General features: G+C 44.4%; 2 protein-coding genes across 2 annotated transcripts in view; both read right to left on the minus strand.

Moving 5' to 3' along the window:
• Positions 1-398: 398 nt before the first annotated feature.
• LOC136448654 (uncharacterized) overlaps positions 399-21,956 on the minus strand; it is a 29,354-nt gene continuing 7,796 nt past the window's right edge. The window contains exons 4-14 of the mRNA XM_066448293.1: positions 12,189-12,429; positions 7,265-9,034; positions 6,672-6,940; positions 5,684-5,745; positions 5,176-5,405; positions 4,681-4,934; positions 4,402-4,539; positions 4,051-4,216; positions 3,708-3,821; positions 2,071-3,303; positions 399-1,832 (exon numbers count right to left, since the gene is read on the minus strand). Coding sequence (XP_066304390.1) covers positions 1,339-1,832; positions 2,071-3,303; positions 3,708-3,821; positions 4,051-4,216; positions 4,402-4,539; positions 4,681-4,934; positions 5,176-5,405; positions 5,684-5,745; positions 6,672-6,940; positions 7,265-9,034; positions 12,189-12,429 — 4,971 coding nt within the window. The 3' untranslated portion in view covers positions 399-1,338. The remainder of the gene's footprint in view (positions 1,833-2,070; positions 3,304-3,707; positions 3,822-4,050; positions 4,217-4,401; positions 4,540-4,680; positions 4,935-5,175; positions 5,406-5,683; positions 5,746-6,671; positions 6,941-7,264; positions 9,035-12,188; positions 12,430-21,956) is intronic.
• LOC136448625 (uncharacterized) lies at positions 12,986-15,720 on the minus strand. The gene is made up of 4 exons (XM_066448264.1): positions 15,507-15,720; positions 14,800-14,913; positions 13,630-14,109; positions 12,986-13,140 (listed from the first exon to the last, which is right to left on the minus strand). The coding sequence occupies exons 2-4, from the start codon at positions 14,807-14,809 to the stop codon at positions 12,986-12,988; spliced, it is 645 nt and encodes a 214-aa protein (XP_066304361.1). The 5' UTR covers positions 14,810-14,913; positions 15,507-15,720.

Below are 21,956 nucleotides of genomic sequence, written 5' to 3' on the forward strand. Positions count from 1 at the left end.
CTTCAACTGGTCACGAACTTTGCGAACACTCTTAGTCAATCTGTACATTTCCAACACCTTTTGCCATCCACCAGAGGTCACATTAGTAGGCGCCAAACTAGATCGTCGCATAAACTTAACAATCCTCGTTGCAATACAAACCGATATCGCAACAGTGCCGTACCATTCATTGTCCGCTTGCTTAATACGTATATGTAATGTCTATCTCTAAGATCTTTGTATATTGTCTTAAAGAATTAATGGTTTTAATAATTAATGTGTGTTTGTATCATGGATTTCGTATTCAATTGTGTAATGATGTGGATGAATTTTAATGTGAATGCTACAGCAACAATTCAGTCCGTTGACTGCTACTGTTGAGCATTATTTTACCTTCTGAAATAAACCATTCATAAAACTTATGACTAGTAAAATAAATATGCTTGGATCAGGACGCCATTCCAAATCAGTCGTCTGGGGACCAAAGCAAATGGGAACGGATGCAAAATAGCAAGACTCCTTTAAAAAACAATGAAATTACTGAATTATGCTAATCTAATGTTGGTACAGAAATTAGATGTCGAGAAAGACTATTTTAGCGTTCATTTTTATGAGTCGGTACTCTAAGTTATGACATTTATAGAAAAAATCTTCATATACAGTAATTGGATTTTTTTTATCCTGATGGCAATAGATGTAACAATAAAAGATATGACTATTGGCAACCTGTACCTGAATTGTGCTATATTTATATCATTACATTGCTTACTTGAGATGGTAATTTACACGCATTAAAACTTATGACTAGTAAACAAAATATACTTGGATCAGGACTTCATTCCCACAGTATATGTGTATCATGGCTGGATTTTGAACATGTTCAAATGCTGGAGCCAATTCTTTTGCCTCCAATCTTGATTGTGGAGGTACATAATTTTAGAGAAAAGAAGGGTTTGTCACGAAAATTTCCTTATCAAGACCAATAGAGTGTTTAAAATACACAGTCGGTACTTATTGACGTAGTGGCCCAACCCATCATCGGCGTCTGAGTAACCCAAACTTTGTACCGTTCTTTTCATCTTAGAATCACACTGTAACAAGTGATTTAAACAAAAACAAACTCGATTTTGGCAAAGAGAATTATGAAAAATGTTCTGTTGTTGAAACCTTTGAGAATCTGACCATTGGCGTAACAACATATATCGTACCTATAACAACCACTAATATTTAACGGAACCTTGAGCATAAAGCAATTGATGACGATATTCTGAAGATATGAGATGTCTGGCGTGTGACAGTTGTCATAGTAAAGCAAAGGTCAGGGAATGATGGGAGGGGAGGGTTGTACCCTCTCACTACCTACAGCACCGAGCATGCGCCGTACGGGCAGCGAGGGCAGCAGGCCCTCCCCGCGGTCTCAGCTTCCCCTGCCTCCCCCTGCTGCTCCCCGGCTGCCGACAAGCGGGTTGTTTCTGTAGCTGCAGCAAGCTCCTCCGGCTCCATTTCCTCCTGCTGCAGCAGACCGGCCGAGGTCCTGGCTGCAGGTGCTCTTTGTGATTGATCCAACAGGGGGCGCTTTTCTACCCATTTGCTGGACTCGTCATCAGTCACGTCAGTAGGCTTTTCCTCTGCTTTCCCAGCTGAATTCTCCTTGTCGCCTGTCAGCTGTCCCCTGTGTGTGTCCGCTTGTTTATTGGTGGGCACGGGAACTGTTGAGGAGTGTACCGGTCTGAGCTGCTCCAGTCGCCTGGCGGATTCGGCCTCCTCTTCCCTTTCAGTCAGGTGCTCCTGGTCCGGTTTGGAGAGTCTTTCGGCTGATTTACTGGCGAGTATTGTTGCTCTGGGGTAGTGAGCTGGAACAAAAATTAAAAAGATCTTTTTAATGTCCCAGTAAAAAGAACATTGTAGGGGAAATATTGATTGGTTGAAATATCATAAGAGCCCAGTGGCCGAACAGGAACTATGTTTATGTCTATGACCATTTATTTTAATATTGGGTAAGCATAGTCCACAACATAAGAATTAAAATCCCTGCAAAACAAACGGGCATTGATCTTGCTTAATCATCATGAAAAGACCATTGTTTCTCACCAGTGATGCCGCAGGCCTGTAGGAACTTCTGGTGAGACTCTTCCCAGTACTTGGAGGCCAGCAGTTTCTCCCTGAAGGCGCGTGCTTCCGCGAACTCTGACCTAGCGTTCTTGAGGACATCCTCGATTCTTTCTGCCCACTTCTCTGCATCCCCGTCGGTCGCGGTGTCTCCCTTCATCTTGACGATGCAGTGGCGGAACGTGGGCTGCTCCAACTTCTCCGATAGCTCCTCTATCAGATCTGCGAGTCCCGAGTGCTCCGAGATGAGGACGGGAACTCCTGCCGCGATGGCCTCCAGGCCGACCAGTCCGAACGGTTCAGCCCGAGACGGCATCAGGACCAGGTGACAGTTCTCCATGTCTCGGCGGATGTCCTCTTGAGTGCCGTACGGAAGCAGTGTGGGCTTGACCCGCCCGGATCTCAGCTTCTCCTCCAGGATTCTCTTGCTCTCCTTGAAGTCGTTCTCATCGATGCCGCGGACTCTCAACCTCAGTGTGTACTGACCATCAAGACGTTGTGCCACCTTGTCAATGGCTCCTGCGGCCAGGTCGTGACCTTTCAGCATCTCCACATCCCGCACCCTGCCAGTGGACAGAACTATTCTCTCTGGCTTTCTGACTTTTTCACTTTCTCCATCAAAGCTCACATTTGCTTCTCTGAACACCTTTGAAGGCTCAGGCAGGAAGATGTAGTGATCCACGCGATTCCGACGGAGGAACCTGTCGTAGTGGCGGTGAATGCGCGCTCCTACCGAGAAGACGACATCAGCCTTGCCGATGTCTTCCTGGATGCTGGCTTCCTTCCTCCCCACACCCAGGGCCTTCTCGTCACTCTTGTAGTGCTCGGTCTCCTCTGGCGCCACGTGACCAAACATGGCAAGCTTGGCGTGTGGAAATCGCTCCTCCTTGATCTTCCTCGCTGCTCTGCTGGTGACGTCAACATGGCCTACAATGCAACTGACATTTGGCGGGAGGTACGGGAAATGAACGCTGTGGTACACAGTCAGCCACTCTAGGGACGGCTTCGCGCTGCTGTCGGCATCAAGGCGAGGTTTGAGGAGTCTGACTCTATCTCGTTCTGCATCTCTCTCATCTTGTTCAGTTGCCTCCAACACGGTGGCGTAGACCTCGGCGCCCGCGGCGGTGAGCATGCGCGCGACGTTCAGGTTGATGGTGGAGATTCCGCCCTTCGATGTGCAGAATTCATCTCCAACCAACAGGACTGAACCTTTGCCTTGAATGATATTCGTTTTTCAAAGGGAAAGAAGAAATATGAAGTGTCATTAGATTGTTTTCAGAATCAACTATAATTACAATAAAGTAAGGAGGTTATAAAGTATCAGTATCAGTAACTATGCCTATGATTGAATGAATTCTGATTAAACTTAAGACACGCGTACTTAAAAAGACATATTGCCCTGCTGACATTAACCATTATAGTATGACCAAAATGATCTAGGTACCCTGCACTTTAAACTGAAAATATAAAACCACGAACAGTCTCGATCTTACCGAACCCCATATATCATAAATGACATTACGCTCATGCTTATAGAACGTTTTTACAACAGACTTAGGGTAGCGACACTTGGGTAGCAACAGATTCAGTCTTGTACGTCACCATTAATCCGACAATACCAGAAATGTTGGAAGATTCCAGTTGTCGCCTCACAGCCTCCATGGCCACCAGTCCCGTGGGTGTTGAAAGCCCGCTGTCATCGCCGTCGGCAGTGTACTCTCGCTTATAGTGGCCTGGGAGAGTCGAGAGACGGTAAATGGGCATTTTTGGTCAGGACAGTTTGATCAGAATCGCGTCTATATAGGTTAAGATATTAACCAATACTGACAAAAAAACTCTTATCGTTTCTTCCAAACCAGCTGAATCCGTCCAATGGCAATAATTTAATTACGGCTCTATTTTGTTGCATTTGTTGCTATATAGAAGAAAGATTATTTCTTATTCTCTCAAGGTTGAACGTACCCAGAGTCAGTTCCGCAATAGGTTCCTTTGCACCAGTTTTGGCCTCCGTAAGCAGTTCCAAGTTTAGTCGCGAGGTGGAGCTGCTGTTCCAGATGTCGGCAGTAACTTCTACCCGGAACGGCTCGTAGAACTTGTTGGTGTCGAACGTGTCTTCAAACATGAGGCACTGTAATAAATTACAATGTCAGTTATTGCGTAAATTTGATTTTTTCTTTCTTAAAAAAGATGTATACTCATAGAGATTAACATAGAGACCAAAAGGTGAATTTCAATGTTACTGCAAGTTTGAAATAAATGAATAGCATCAATCATTCGGTGAAGGCAATCAAACAGCGAACTACCTATACCGACCTGTGGAGATGACGACACAAACATGTCTCTGCCGTTCGTAACACTCCCTTCAAGATAGTAGGTATCACCTGGGCATAGCCGGCATGTCTTGTAGTCGCGGAGTGAAAAATTCAGCTTCTCTGAGTCCTGAGCAAGGGTCTATGAGAGTGACACAGATGTAAAGGAATTTATATGAAGTAAATAATGAAATTATAGCTGCTTCGTAGAACATTTAGTCGACACTGAATACAAAATAGCAAAATATCCACATACAAGTATACCATCAGTGTAAGTCCTCACCTCTTGCATGATCCTTGTGTTGGAGACGATGTAAACTTTCAGTCTGGAAATGTCGGAGTCGTCCTCGCAAGCAAAGGCCGTCAGCAGGCCGTTCCTGGATATGCCTAAGACCTTCTCTGTCCTCCCCACCACCCCGAACAGGCTGCCTTTCTTGAACCTGGTCACGGCGTGGGAGGGGGTGAGCTCTGTAACCGGCAGCAGCTCGGGGGAGTTTCCCACCACGTGCACGACTTGGACGTCTTCTGGGGTGAGTTCTAAGATAGGATATAAACGGCCGTTTGGGATCAGATATGCTGAAGATGTAAATGATTGATGTATTTGATGTAAATAAACTGACGTTATTGAAGAGAATATCAATCGAGTTTTGAAAAGAATATCAACAAAGTTTGGGCATTATCACATTTTCTATATTCATATAAGTTGTAACATCATGCTAGAGGTTACTGCATTACAAAAGAAAAGTAACAATTCACAATTTTCGATTGATCTTCTTACCTGTTGCATCATCCAGGTGCAGCACGTGCGGCAATAGGATGTCCACCGGCCCCTCCACGTCCTCACACTGGATGGAGAAGAGCGGACCCACCGGCATCCATTCCCACACCTGCTGCCAGTTGTCGGACCAGTTCGCACTCCTGTAGGTCACGTGCAGCGGGTAGGGCGTCACCACGCCCAGGTCGGTCCGTCTGCACAGGTACTTCCCTTCACCTGGCAGCCGGAGGGACCTGAGGAGATAAAGGCGGGTGATTTTGCCGTTATCATAATGGTGTGACAGTCCAGGCTTCTGCCAAGTCCGAAGAAGGCTAGGAAAATATGCGTCTACTTTCAAATTGATAGAACGGTTAATGTGTTCTTCTATTCGTCAGTGATTAGGTCTTAAGAGTAAATAATCTCTGTGTTGTTGCTGACTCGATCCATGTTATGGTACCCATCATTCCTACTGTCTATGTTGTTACCGGTTGTTGTACAGTCGGAATGAGCCCATGTTATAATAACTACTCACCATTCTGTGTCACCGTTCATCTGAGGACTGACCTCTTGAGGCGGCAAGGCATCACGGTATTCCTGGATGTATGGGATATTGGTGAACCTGATCTTATATGTAGATAATATATATAGTGTATCACGAGTGCCGTCTATGTGAGTTTTATCATGCACATAGTAGTAACTTAAGGTCTTAATGAATGAGTAGGTGTGATGCCCTAACCATAATTCAGACATATTTCATCCTTTTTCACAATGAAAAATATCAATAAAGGAAATGGCTGCTTTCACACCTGACCGTTCATGATGCAACCTTTTAAAATTTGTGTGACACTTTTTTTTCTAATAACAGATATAATTAAGTTCAATGAATTTCATCTGGTTGAATTTCAACAGGATTGCGAAATTCACCAAAAACTTATGTGCCCTGTACCCCCTCTTAAAGGAGAAGAACATACCCAGAGACGTTAAAACTTGCATTTATACTACCATACTGAGACCAGTCCTGCTATACGGAAGTGAAGTCTGGACCCTAACTACAAAACTGAAAAGTAGGGTACAAGCAACCGAGATGAGAGTACTGCGGCTCATCTTTGGTGTTACTAGAATGGACAGAATCAGAAACGAGGTCATTCGCCAAACACTATCTGTTGAGCCCATACTGGCATTAGTTGAAAGAAATCAATTGAGGGGGTTTGCCAGAGGACAGAGATGTAAAAAGAATCTACAACTGGACACCTAAAAAGAAAAGGTCAGCAGGCAGACCAAGAAAGAGGTGGCTAGACCAAATCGTTGAGATTACTAGAAGAGAAGAACCAAACTTCCAAGTAGTGAAGAAAATGGCTGAGGATAGAGCAGTATGGAGAGAGTTCGCCAGGAGGCTTACAACTTACAGGCCATTGGCCTAAAGGCGTCAGAGAAGGAGAAGGCAATTAAAATACGGTCATTACTATCAAACCCCGTTTCAAGTGAAGTCGTTGCGTTATGACTAGAGCTCATAAATGCACCTTGTACACCCCCAGTACAACTGCAGCCAGGTCCGGTTTGCCGATGTTCCGCAGTGTTTCCTCCAGCTGCGGCAGGTAGTGGAGCGGTCCGTGGGGGGTCTTGGTGCGCCACGCCTTCAGCATCTGGAACGCCGCCTGGGTATTCTCGAAACGGTACTCCCCCTCTATGTTGTCCAACACGGCCCTGTTCAGTCCCAGCTCCTGTCCCAGCCGGGTCCACAGCTGCTCCTCCTCACCAACAGCCCTGCTGACCTCGTACAGCCGGTTGTCTGGACGAAACGGATAGCAATTTAGTAGAGATTCAAAAGACAAATTAATTTTGGAACATTTTTGCCCCCTCTTAACGTTGTATTTAAGTTGATCAACTATCATCGCCTGAGTAAATTGATTAATAAGCAAGCAAAGCACATATTGAATGGTGCATTTGATGCATTTCCACCTAAAGCACATTAAAGGTGAACAGGACCATTTTCCAAACTGGAAACTAAGGCAAAAGAACCATCAAGTCAAGCCTACTTTCCTAACATGTTGCTAGCTGTAAAACTATATGAGGTTCCTTCATTACTTCAGATAAAGAGGCCTGTCGTACTTACCGATGAAGTATTTTCCATTGTCGTCCTGCGGCGTTCTAGTAGCTAGAAACTCGACTGGCCGTTCCCAGTTTCCTTCAGACATTTTCAACAAGTCACCCGGCACGTGACGCCTTACAGCCTCTATAGTGAGCGACTTTGTTGTTTCTCCGCTTCCAACACTGTTACTGGAGTACAAGGCAGGAAACTCGTCCCAACAGGCTTCTATCACCTTCGCTACCGTCTGAGCCTGGCGCCACGCCTTGTCCGGCTCTCCCCGGATCCGGATTTCTTCTCTTGTAGGGAAATGGCGGTACATGACGTCTTCTGAGTTCTCTCCAACATGAACGACAACTGTGTCCTTGGTGAGGAGACGGCGTGTGGTCTGCTCCATGGACAGGATACGGGAGACCATGGTTTCCGGTAGACCCAGAGGAGGCTCTTGGCTGTACTCTATAGTAACAGAGATCTCCTCTCCGCCTGACGGCACAACCTCTGGCCAGCAGCGCGCCACCTCGTCAGGCTGGGTGGCAGGAAGCTTTGTTGGAAAGATCACCGACCCTGAGTAACACAGGCCAAAGTGCTTCATCAGGGGAAGGAGACTGTTGAAGGTGACACTGTTGTCTCCAAGCAGGTTCCTCATGAAGCTGTCGCTTGCCCTGCCCGTCTTCAAGAAGGCCGCTCTGTCTTCAGCGAACTGCACACTTGCACGTGCGGAGAGAGACTTAGCTAAGCTGTCCAGATATGCCTGTAGGTCATGCCTGAAGATCTGCTTGAAGAGTGTGAGTATGATGGTTGGGTCCGGGAAGACCAGATCTTCCATCCCCCTGATGTGGTTGTAGAACAGAATCTGCCCGGTCACGTGCAGATAGCTGAGCGCGTTCAGGACGTCTGACTCCTTCATCCCTGCAGCTGCTCCGACGTCCTGACAATCCCTGACATGAAGGTACGTCGACGTCCTTCCTGAAGTCTTGATGTTTTCTGCCAGTTTCGTCCACGACGTCGGCAGCTCTTGGCGGGCAGCAGGGAACAATCGCTCGTCCTTCACAATTTCTGCCATCTTGTCGCACAGAGCTTCGATACCCTGGAACGTCTTGCTGCTGACCGGGATAACCTCTACGTTTAACAGACCTTTGGGTCGTCCGTCCAGTAACTTCTCCAGTGACTCTTTCTTGGTCAAGATGTCGTTCCTTGTGAGACCGAAGAAACGTTCGGGTATATCCGATCCACCGTCCGCTGCATCCACCGCCTTCTGACAGAGCTGAATTTCTTCTTTCAGCTTGGTTTGTATTTTACTCTCAGCGACCTGGATGTCTCTCTGGATTGAGGAACAAGCTGCTGCTATCATCTCCTCGGCTTTGTCTGGCGGAAACAGGTCAACTTTGGTTCCTACAACAAGAATAGCCGGGTTGAACACGTGGGAAGTCACGGATGTTAGCCACGTTCCCACTCGTTCCTGGAACTCTTCTGACTTGTATCCTGGCAGGTCTACATTGAGGATGTGCAGGGCCTGACGTGTCAGGAAGAACCGGTGCGTGTAGTGGTAGATCTGGTGACCTCCGAAGTCGTACATCTCGTACTTGACGTTATTCTTGGTGTCATGGTAAGTGATGACGTCAACACCGATGGTTCTGTTAGTTTCAATCTCCACGTGACCTTGACCCTTCATCATGCAGTTGAGCAGACTGGTCTTCCCTGCCTCCGTCAGTCCCAGGAACACACCTTTGACTTCGAAAGGTGTGGCGGCGTCGTCCGCATGCGCACCGGGATAAACTAGATGTCTCTTGATGGTCGCTACAGCAGAAACGGTGACATAAAGTATGATTACTTTAGTTGACAGCACTCGTTATCAGTACATAAATTGCTCCGGTGAAACGTACACAAATGTAGTACATAAAAATTGGCTGTGATATATGGACAAATCTGACCCGTTTGAGACAAACATTTGTATCAATTACGAAGGCAATGAATTTACTTTGGGAGCCTTTTCAGGCGGAGCGTCCGTGTAAGACATCACGAAATCGCCGGCGAATGCACCCAGATACACGGTGACATGCCGACCTGCACGCCGATTGCCGGCGCTACGAACGTCCCTTGCTCGCACGTAAATGTTGCCCGACGTGTGTGGGTCGACATCACGAAATCGCGGGCGAATACACCCAGACACACGGCGACATGCCGACCTGCGTGCCGATTACTGGCGCTACGAACGTCCCTTGCTCGCACGTAACTGATGTTGCCCGACATGTGTGGGTCGACATCACAAAATCGCGGGCGAATACACCCAGACACACGCCGACCTGCGTGCCGATTATAGACGAGCGATGGAAAGGACAGCGCTCTTTTGAGGCCCGTGGTATAAGTGGTACACGGTGGTATAGGTGGTTTCATACTGAGACGAGCGAAGGAATAGGCAGCGCTACTCTAAGGCTTGTGGTATAAGTGGTACATGGTGGTATAAGTGGTTTTAATACTGAGACGAGTGAAGGAATAGGCAGCGCTACTCTAAGGCTTGTGGTATAAGTGGTACACGGTGGTATAGGTGGTTTTCATACTGAGACGAGCGAAGGAATAGGCAGCGCTACTCTAAGGCTTGTGGTATAAGTGGTACACGGTGGTATAGGTGGTTTTCATCATATACCACCGTGTACCATTTATGGCTTGTGGTATAAGTGGTACACGGTGGTATAGGTGTTTCATACTTAGACGAGTGAAGGAATAGGCAGCGCAATTTTAAGGCTTGTGGTATAAGTGGTACACGGTGGTATAGGTGGTTTTCATAATGAGACGAGCGAAGGAATAGGCATCGCTACTAATATAAGGCTTGTGGTATAAGTGGTACACGGTGGTATAGGTGGTTTTCATCACATACCACCGTGTACCACTTATGGCTTGTGGTATAAGTGGTACATGGTGGTATAGGTGGTTTTCATACTTAGACGAGTGAAGGGATAGGCAGCGCTACTCTAAGGCTTGTGGTATAAGTGGTTTACGGTGGTATAGGTGTTTCATACTGATACGAGTGACGGTATAAGCATCGCTACTCTAAGGCTTGTGGTATAAGTGGTACACGGTGGTATAGGTGGTTTTCATCATGTACCACCGTGTACCACTTATGGCTTGTGGTATAAGTGGTACATGGTGTTATAGGTGGTTTTCATACTTAGACAAGTGACGGTATAAGCATCGCTACTCCAAGGCTTGTGGTATAAGTGGTACACGGTGGTATAGGTGGTTTTCATCATATACCACCGTGTACCACTTATGGCTTGTGATATAAGTGGTACACGGTGGTATAGGATGAAAACCACATATACCACCGTGTACCACTTATACCACAAGCCATAAGTGGTACACGGTGGTATATGATGAAAACCACCAATACCACCTTTTACCACTTATACCACAAGCCTTAGTGGAGCGCTGCCAATTCTTTCGCTCGTCTCAGTATGAAAACCATCTATACCACCGTGTACCACTTATACCACAAGCCATAAGTGGTACACGGTGGTATATGATGAAAACCACCTATACCACCGTGTACCACTTATACCACAAGCCTTAGAGTAGCGCTGCCTATTCCTTCACTCGTCTAAGTATGAAAACCACCTATACCACCGTGTACCACTTATGCCACAAGCCTTAGAGTAGCGCTGCCTATTCCTTCGCTCGTCTCAGTATGAAAACCACCTATACCACCGGGTGCCACTTATGCCACAAGCCTTAGAGTAGCGCTGCCTATTCCTTCGCTCGTCTAAGTATGAAAACCACCTATACCACCGTGAACCACTTATGCCACAAACCTTAATGGAGCTCTGCCTATTTCTTAGCTCATCTCAGTATAAAAACCACCTCTACCACCGTGTACCACTTATACCACGGGGCTCAGAAGAGCGCTCCCTTTTCTTTCACTCGTCTCAGTATTAAAACCACCTATACCACCGTGTACCACTTATACCACAAGCCTTAGAGTAGCGCTGCCTATTCCTTCGCTCGTCTAAGTATGAAAACCACCTATACCACCGTGTACCACTTATGCCACAAGCCTTAGCTAAAGTAGCGCTGCCTATTCCTTCACTCGTCTCAGTATGAAAACCACCTATACCACCGTGTACCACTTATACCACGGGCCTCAAAAGAGCGCTGCCTTTTCCATCGCTCGTCTATAATCGGCACGCAGGTCGGCGTGTGTCTGGGTGTATTCGCCCGCGATTTCGTGATGTCGATTCACACATGTCGGGCAACATCAGTTACGTGCGAGCAAGGGACGTTCGTAGCGCCAGTAATCGGCACGCAGGTCGGCATGTCGCCGTGTGTCTGGGTGTATTCGCCCACGATTTCGTGATGTCGACCCACACACGTCGGGCAACATTTACGTGCGAGCAAGGGACGTTCGTAGCGCCGATAATCGGCGCGCAGGTCGGCATGTCACCGTGTATCTGGGTGCATTCGCCGGCGATTTCGTGATGTCTTACATGGAAGCTCCGCCACTTTTGAGCTTTCAAATTCCTTTTGTTCAACCTTATTGATGCTTTGTATGAATTTGTATAAGACTGGAGATTCCCCTGATCCAGCTGTCTATTCTGGAATTGTGTTAGTGGTAGTTTATACATACATAGACCGTGTGCTCATCCCAGAGTCCCATGGTGAAGAGGCAGTATTAGTTCTTGTACCCCTACTTGGGCTATGCTAACTTAGGGATAGCATAGATTGGAAAGAGTGTGTACTTCTTGTAACACCTTTATCACCTGTTGTGTAATCCTCTGCATGGTGATTTGCGAGTTAGGTGAATAGAAAGACGGATTCGCAAGTCATGATCAGAATCGTTATGTGTTTTACCCTGAACTGTTATACCGTGCTACGAAAATTGTATAGACCCCGACTGGAAGTAAAAAAAGAGAAGCCTATTTAATATTGTATGTGTATCATATATCAGGTGTTCAGCTACCTTGACTTTGCTGTGCGACATGTTCCCTCTGTGTCGTTTGTTGACCGGGATGTGCCGCCTGCTGTTCCCCGATGCCGCAGTACCGCTCCCAGATCCGCTCCAGTTCCTCCATCTCCTCCGCCAGGAAGTCCTGTCCTTCCTCCCGCAGGACCCGCACTAACCAGTCGTACGGCTCCTGCCGCCTCCTGTCCCGCAGCATCCTTACCAACAGGTCCCCCCTGCTTACTGGTGTCGGCTCCGCCTGGGGAAGGGAACATCGGCAGGGTTGGCTTGACTAGTTAACATCCCTGTACATCTGCGTGTGTTTGAATCCTTTAACTGTGGTTGTCAGATTGTAAAGTCTGAACAGCAGAAACTAGGTAGACAGGCATGTTAGCATGCAGGCCTACAACCGTAGCAGCCACATTGAAGTTTGTCGCCAATAGCTGCCCGCTGGTTTGACAACTTTGACTGCACATGTATGTATGGTTAAGTCAACCTAATGAATAAATAGATGTTGTAAACTAGTTATTACTCCTCAAACCGTATTAGGCGCAGTTTTATTTTGGAGAGATTAGACTTTCTTATTGAAAATTCTGTTAGATAAAAAATATCTAGTGCAGAACGTAATTTGTGGTGAGTAGTAGTCCACTGTTTTCTGCTGCTGCAGTAGTGGAAACATCCTATTTGTGGTGAACGATTGATTAACTAATCCGTATAGTATAAATCCTCATCAGTATACTCAATCATGATGCTAAATTGTAATAGAATTTTTTTATATATGAAGTACATATGGCACAATAAATGACAACTGCCGGTTACACCACGTGACCTACCTGGATATTCCGGACCTGAGCCGGACTCAGCTGGTTCTCCTGTTCCAGCCGTGTGAGAACAGCTGGGAGGTTCATGTTGTCAGCCAGGAACAAACGAGTGTAGAGCAAAGCCTGCCAGCACGGCAATCTCAGTTCACCTGTGGAGATGAACAGACAAGCGGCACACGTCAGACATCATATTGCTAGTACAATGTAGTTCACAAAGTGTTGAAACATTTCATATTACGGCAGTAAAATTGTATACAACATATGAATTACGCACGCATTTTACGAGTATTCCTCTGTTGTGAGCTTGTACATGTCAACAAGTCATCTTTGCAAGTAAGTAATTTGCTCTCCTGTTAACATCCCGTCGACTTATTCAATCGTCCGTCCTAGAAAGTACTTTGAACTTTTATATTATTGTGCTCATTGTGAAAATGTTCTGAAAAATAGAGACGTTATATACCAATTTATATCAATGTACAAAACATTGGCTTTAATATTACAGAAGTTAGATAAGAAAGTAAACAATGTTTGCTATTTCTCTATTACGTTTCCACGTTAAAGAAAATACTTTGATTTACAAGTGAAAAAAGAGCCGCTGTTTTTGCGTTGTGTAACAGCAATGACATGTCCACCCTCACCTGTTTGTCTGCAGAGCGCGTCACGCACATCCCAGGCGATGCTTTCTATCCCCCTGACAAGACTGCCGGGCATCGTCTCCTCAACCCTGTCCCGCTGGACCCGCCTGGTCGGCGCCTCCAGAGTTGGGTTCTGCCGGCTGACTAACGTACCGAACTCACGGAAGTCATCCTGGTTCTGGTCCAGCCAAATGACGTATCGAGGCTTGTTGTTCCTCACGGCAGTTTCCAGTCCGACCGTGAGCGAGGACTGGTCAGCAAGCAGGTGTCTGCTGATCACGGGCACGACGAGTTTCACGCTGCCGAGGGTCAGTGTGGACGTGAGCTGTGCGCGGCTGACGTCACCAGGAGTGCCTGTGACCTGCTGACAGAATATGTCTGTCTGGGGTAGTCGGTAACCCCCGACCAGACCCATCAGCTTCTCCACCAGCCTCCTGACGAACTCCTCATCCTCCGCTGCGTGCAGGAGGACAACACGCGGACCTGATAGGAAACAACAGCATGATAATGTCAACATGTGTTATTAAAGCAATGTTCAAAATTGCGATCTTCTTACCATGCTATTGATTAAAATGTGCCACGCATGTAAGGAACTACGCCACACAATTCCATCTACAACTTTAAAGTACATAACCGTTCTTAAAAAGCTCAACAAACTAGATAAAGGCAGAAGACGTGATTTAGAGTGAAAGCGAAAGTAAAATTATTACGCAATATAACAGCTAAACCAGAAAAAGTGGAACGGACAATATGTTAAAAGATAATGAACTATACTCCAGGACTTAGAGAATTAACGGAAGGAATTAGAATTACTATACAATCATCGCTTAGATGGAATATTGATAAGATGAAGGTCAGGTGGGTGGAGTCTAATGAGAGATTCACCAAGTAATCTTTTAAATCTCGTTAACAGAAATTATACCAGCAAGAATGTACAAAAATTGATAAAGATAGCATTTTAAGGATGTGCTGATGATGTGTAATATATTAAGTCGCCTAAGGTAGAATTGATATATAATGTTATCAAAGATTGTGTATAAGAAACATGAAGTGAGAATAAGAAACATACTCTGAGCTTGGACCGAAAACTATCAAGTTTCAGAATATCCATGCCGAAAGTCAGAAGCCCTATCTACTTTGGATTCGAAGGTGAAAGTGACTGATATGACACACCTGTCTCCATGGTGATTGGGAGATGACGTCAGCGAAGCTGTGACGTGAGAACAGGAATTTCAGACCTCCAATCTGGTAAGACGGACAGGCGACATCCCAGACTGCGGTGTTATACTGAGGGGGGGGGGAGTAACAGCTAACGACATTTTCTACATCCTCACTGCAGCAACGTGTGGTTAAAATGTTGAATTTAGGAGGAGGTGCGTGCTGACAATGGCGCTTACTCCTCAGGAAAGGTATGTCACATCTCTACTCATTAGATGGATAAGGATTGCTGAACCTACTTGTTTGCAATATTTGTATGTCACAGCAAAAAGTGATCTGTCTTCTATTGAACTATATTCATATCGTCAATCATTCCAAGTACAGCTGCGGGCAAACTATTCCGCAACTTAAATTCAGAGCTTACTGTTGGGCGTTAAGACAACGACGTTACTTTCTTGGCTATTCAGTGTTAGATGGACGTTGAGGTTTGAAGTTGACGTGAAGCTTTGGCTTGCCTAAGAACTTTGGTCGGTACGGACGTCTTCAAATCACGAGATATAGATACAGTGTATTTGGAAAGGAGACAACGTTACGCTTTAAGGATTATAAGGATCCAGTGTACCCCGACACTTCCGCATTATTTGCTACGCATGGTTTCAGTATACAGGTAAACTGTTCCACTAAGTTTGAACTGGCGGCCCTAAGACTCAACTCTACCCTACCTTTTCTTCTTAGTCTCCTAATTCTCCATAATCGTCCTTCTCCAGATCACTTAGAGGCAAACCGTTGACGAGGAAGTGAGAGAAGGACAGGCTCATTGAAGTGACAGGGGTGCAGGTTTGTAACAATGTGTAAAGAAATCACCCCTATGCTACACTACAACGTATACTAAGCTTATGTCCCCACAAGTCTGTAATGTCAACCTTAACTAAACGTTGTTTCTGTCGCGACTGTTATTCCGCAGATAAACATCTTTTTGTAAGACGTACTTGGTTTTACCCTGTCACGTCACCAGTAAACACCGTAAGCGGTCCAACCTGTTCCGAGCCAGCCTGCCGTGACGGCACACCTGGTGGTGACCTCGATCGGGGTCACTATGCCAGAATGGCTTGTTTGCATATCATCTATTGGTTTGACGTTTTCGCTCGAACAAAATGCAGGACCGTGTTATTGTAAACCAGGATGGCTTGAGACGCGTCCTTCTGCTTGCCTTTTATCACTCTATCATTTCAGTTTAGTAGGGAAAACCTTTGGCTAATAGTAACTTGACGTATTGAGTCGATGAACAGGCCAATAGGCACAGGTACTGTTACTGCCTATCTGTTACATCCTGTGGTCAGGATAAGTTTTTTCAACCATGAAGCACGTCATCAAATAGTCTGTGAGGCGGTTTCTGCCGACGGGTTCTGTCATGCCCCAGAAATGTATTTGAAACGTCCATCGGGTAAGGTATGACGTTACTAACAAAGCATTCAAGAACAGGGAGAAACCGTTTTTTGGGAATTAGTAATTAGGGTGTTAATATCTATTATCATATAGGTAGATGGCGTCGTCCAATCAGAAGCCTCCATTGCCCACAAAAAGTGGTCTGTTATCACGCCATAACACACCACTTATGACGTCATCTTTTTGATGAATCTTTTTCTTAACCTTGTTTAAAAAGATTATAACCGTTGCATTTTGTAGAGGGGGTATCTATTTGATGAATCTTTTTCTTAACCTTGTTTAAAAAATCTTTATTGTCTTAGAATTCCTAAAAATTTCCTTAGAATACATGAAAAAGGGAAAACAAATCTAAAATTCCCAAAATGTTCCGCGTGTTCCATTTGCTGTTGGCCAAAGAAACCACGTTCTATCTAAGGTTCCGTGCGTTCCATTTCCTGCTGGCCAAAGAACCTGTGTTCTATTCAGGTTACCCGAGGTCATGTTGCAGGGAGATTCTTCAATGATGACATTTTCTGACTGACCTGAAACCGACCCTCCTATCCTGTGTGGTTGAAATAGATAAATCAGGCTACAGTTGTACATATTCTTCATCATCTTCTGTTAAAAAAGGACAAATGTGAATTCTCAAATGCATTCTTGATAGTATAAGTAATTTATGCGTCAAACAGAAATTGTCTACTCTTATATGCGTCAGTTTGGATAAGCTATATGATAATAACGTTAATGACCCGCCTTTTCCTCAGTGTATATGGTGTCATAACACCTGGCCATGTGCTATAACCACCTCATAAAACCACCGAGTGAGCGAATAGCACCTGGCCAAGCGTTATGACACCATATACACCTTGGGGCGGGTCATTAACCTTTAATTTTATACCTCTTTTTTAATTATGTTTAATACATTTTGCCATACATTGTACTGTATATAATTTTCGAAATGTTCTATCTATGCGGAGATGCATGTGGAAACCCAGCAAACTGTAAATGACATAGGGGGTGTTTTGTTTGAAACCTGACTGGTATGTACAGCTCATGCATTATGCGGGATCATCATCCTTTTGAAAAATATACATCTATGTTGACACTTTTGATAAATAAGAATAAAGTGACTCACCATATAGAAGCTAGAAGTATTTGCATAGCAGGGTAAACCGTGTTAACAACAATGCGACATTTGTGCCATACAAGTGCTGATGGTACAGAAATGAAATGTCATTATCCTCTGATGATTCAGCGACCTAACGCCTCCCGTGGGGGTGTTTTGCTTGGAATATGCCTGACATGGGGCACTTGTAGCTCAGACATTGGTGGGAAGACACAATCATCGTCTTGAAAGATGTGCATGTATGTTGAGAATGTTATTAAAGTAAATACGTTTCAAGTCACTCACCATAGTTCACCGGCATTTGGATTAAAGGGCAAAGCATTCAAACTACACGTGCACACGTGTACCATACAATTGCGGATGGTACAACGATGAAATGTCATTATCCAGGGGTGATTCAGCGACCTAAACGCTTCAAGAGTTAAAGTTGGTATTTCAATATGCTGCTGTCCTTTCCGTATTTCACGACATAACGATTTAGAGCGTGTCTTTGAAATCATAAAATTCGTTGCGAGGTGTAGCAAACTATCTATTACAACGTGGGCATTAACCGTACCCTGGACAGGTGTTTCAAACTTAATGCTCTCTTGTAAAAACTCATCTGGTTGATATTGACCTCCTTAGAACCAAAGCTGAATTTCATTTCGCGCGCCTCTGTGGATATTACTGTGAAACTGCTGGCATAAATTCTATTCGGTATCTAAACATGTTCATAAGTTTTGCCAATTCGGTGCGAAAGACTCACAAATCAACGCTAACAGCAACAGGCCGTATGGAGTCTGTGCTCATCACAATAAACTTCGGTCTTAAACCTTCTGACCCTATGGTAGGGAGGGACCGAATGTAACCGTTATTCGTGTATTTTTCTATGGTAAGATGTTTATACAGTTTAAGAGCGTGCCCCAAGGTTTGTTATGGCACTCGACGATGTACGGAGCTCATGCAAGGCAAAGGCAAGTAGTCATTTAATGTTTCTTCCCGTAACAAATGCGAGATACTAGATTTTTGCACATGTAATCGGACTTAAAACGAAGAAATCTCACCGTGTCATCACAGGCGAGTGTTTCTGTGAAGTTTCCACAATCAAGTGAATCTACTTCTTTTCTGTTATAGTCCCCCATTTATGTCTGGTCTTTAGGCTAGGCAACTGCCCAATATCATGACGAAAACAAGCATGGCTGTCCACTCTACTCTACGATTCCCTAAGCGTATATTGGTAGTCATCGCAACATTAACATACGGCTTTGCGGGCCTCTATGCAGAATACTGTGATACAGCTGACAAAACCCCGTCTGGTATATAGAAAGGGTTGTGCTTGTCGATGATTGGATGCAGAAATTTAAGTTTTCAGCAGCAGGCTCTGCAACCTTATCTTACCTGACATTCACATTAATGTTTACGTTGATATCATGCTATTTACATTCATAGCATGCTATTACATTGATAACATGCCAGTCTCTGATAAATTCCCTCAGTCTATATAGATCCCAGCCTGCCCTTGCGGAAATGAATGTTGAATTTTCAGATATCTCCTTGGCAATATGCAAAGCAAATTTAGTATTTTTTTTCATATCAATTGTGTTTTCATTTGAAATGACTACTTTAAGCGGTGTTTTCTTTCCCAAAGCTGATAACTACATATTCTAGATCTTAATATTTTGTATATTGTATGGAATACCTTATCATGCCTGCCACCAGTATACCGTTCATTCACTTTTTTCTAAAATATATCAATATAACGGGTTAAGACATTTCCGTAGACCAAGGCAAGTTTAACACCATAACCTTATTGGAGACAGTGAGTACAGACAAGGCAAAATGCCGCATTGCGCAGTTGGACATTTATTCTGAACAGTCGATTGATATGTGACAGTACAGGTTAATTTCCAAAGGATGTTATATATTTAGCATGGTTATCACACAGTCAATTATTCTAACCAATTATTGAAGTCAGATTACACACCAAATCAGTCGTCAGGAGACCAAAGCAAATGAGAAACACGTGAAAACAGCAAGACTATGATAAAAATAAGACTTGATTATGACAAGTCTATTGTTGATGCAGATATTAGATGTCAGAAGAGAATATTTGAGTGTACATTTTGATTGGTCGGCAATCTCGGTTATTATGACACAACAGATTCTTATTTAAGAATGGAATAGATTCTTCATACACATTAGTTGGGCTGGTATCCTGCTGGCATTGGATGTAACAATAAATCAAATATCTGACAATTGGCAAGTTGTGTCTGAATTTCGTGTTACGTTGATGGAAATATTCATTGGGGTGATCATTTATACTGCTTAAAATGTATGACTTGTAAACAAACTATCAGCACTTTATTCCCAGCTTGAATGTACATGAATATTATGGCTAGAGTTTGGTCATGATGAAATAGAGCGTAATTGTTGTACCCCCTTTCGTTACGGTATGAGGAACATAATTATCAGAGAGATGAAAAGTTTGTCACGACAATTCACTTATCAAGACCAATATGCAATAGAGTATTAAAATCATGGCGATTGCACCTAGTACCTATCAATGAAGTCGCCCAACTCAAAGTTTACCATTCATCGTTGACGTCAGAAATGGAAACGGAATGCCATATTATTTTTCTCATCTTACAATCTCTAAATCTGCAATAAGTAATACAACCACAAGTGAATCAGATCAAATGGATCACCCATTTAGAGTCATAAAACTTTTGCACACCAGTTGCCAGAACACCAGCAAACTTTGAGAAGCTGACCAGTGGCATAGTAATATCGTTCCTTTCACTATAATTGCTACACAAAAGACAACTAAAGATATACATGATTAACATTTAATCATATTACAATTCTGTTAATGTGGTTAAATAACTTTCATCCAGGATACAACACGAATGTACTTCTCAGGGCCTACAGTACAGATACAGTACATATTGGATAGATCAATCATTGAGGAATGGAATCATCATGTCACTTCCTCCTCTTCTTTCCTCCTGGAGTAAAGCTGGCTGTTCGTTTGCTACCAGCAGCTGCTGCCCCAGAATGTCCTAGATGGTGACAAGTGGAAACATTTTATGTTCTACTAAACCGAAGGGAAATGAAAATTAAGAGCAATGAGGTTCCTTGTTCAGAGCAACCCACTGAGGTCGAGAGTTGTGATGGACAGAAATACGTTACATCTTTAGTAAATATTGTACCAATTTGAAAGTCATTTTTCGTCATGAAAGCAGCAGTTATTGGAGGCGTGAGTGCATTCTGCGAACAATATCTTCACCTTAGATAAGAATTACAGGCTGTAGACGAATGTACCGATTGAACGATGTTCAGTTCATCCTCTTTTAGAGGTGACACAAGTATTTCCACACGTTCCTGTCGCACATGACAGATCGAAGTTCCTCATCTTCAAGGCCAACATCCTCTTCGATTACTTTCTTAAGTGTCAACGACGGGCGACCACGCCTACGCCTTTCATTCGGTTTCCAGAGGAGAACCATACCCGCCATTTCCTCGTGGCGCATGACGTGGCCGGCCAGAGACAACCTAAGGTTGCGAATGACCTTAGTAATCTGTGGCATGTCACCATACAGCTCACTGTTATGTGGCTCTTCCAGGAAATGTCGAGGACTGCACGGAGTAGGCGGGTGTAGTTCCCACCAAGCAGGATACACAATGATTTTGTTCATGTCCATGAATCAGCCCCATACAATAAAATCATGATCATGCCAATTTTGATGGTGTTTTGGTTTTAACATAGACACATGATGGAAAGATCTGCTCACACAAAAAAAAATACCAAGCATACCTGACGCAGCAGTCGATGGTCCTGCTTCTCCTGGGACGTCCGCGCTTTCAGCCAGACCTAGAAAAATTACATGAACTACATCAGCGGTCGCATACAACATCCATTCACCAAGGAAATAGGACAAGGACGAAGTGTTATAGTGTGAAAGTATCAACTATACTTGCCGAATTGCAGAGTGTCAAGGAATGTTTGAAATACATTGCGATTCGTTGACACCTGATGACATAATGATTATCATGCCTTACTACTAGAAGGCATCAGCGACCATGATCTTCCGAACGGTATGATTAAAAGCAAAAAAGATAACCTGGGAATGCCTTCCTCATGTCATCCACAACCTTCATCAGACCTGACTCAGACAGAGCGGCTATCAGGACGTCTATGGTGACTGCGTCTCCGCGTCGCTTCTCCCACTCCAGCAACATGTCCCTACACCGGGCCTTGTCGTCAGCGTTTCTACCAGCAATGTTTGCGATTGTTGAAGGATCGATCTCCAAGTGGTGGGCCAGATCTCGCCAGTCGGTGGCAACGGCTTCCTTGATGAAGTAGAAGTAGGGCCGAACGGCTAAAAATAACAACAATATCTTATAGATTTCTCTTAAAACTTCTGAGAGTGCAAAGCATCTACGTATTGTAGGGGGTGCAATTTTTAGACGGAAGATCATGATTTTCCAGGCAGTAACCACGGTTTCCTTGACGAAGAAAATGGAAAGAACGACTGTAAAAATTATTCAAAATCTATAGATCAGGAGACCTTCTCCTTTAACCTCTGCTTGGAGAGTAATGTAAGTTGGCAGCAACAGTGCATAGACTGGTCTGCATGATAAG

Source organism: Branchiostoma lanceolatum, chromosome 14 (genome assembly GCF_035083965.1).
Source record: "Branchiostoma lanceolatum isolate klBraLanc5 chromosome 14, klBraLanc5.hap2, whole genome shotgun sequence".
In the NCBI taxonomy this organism is placed as follows: domain Eukaryota; kingdom Metazoa; phylum Chordata; class Leptocardii; order Amphioxiformes; family Branchiostomatidae; genus Branchiostoma; species Branchiostoma lanceolatum.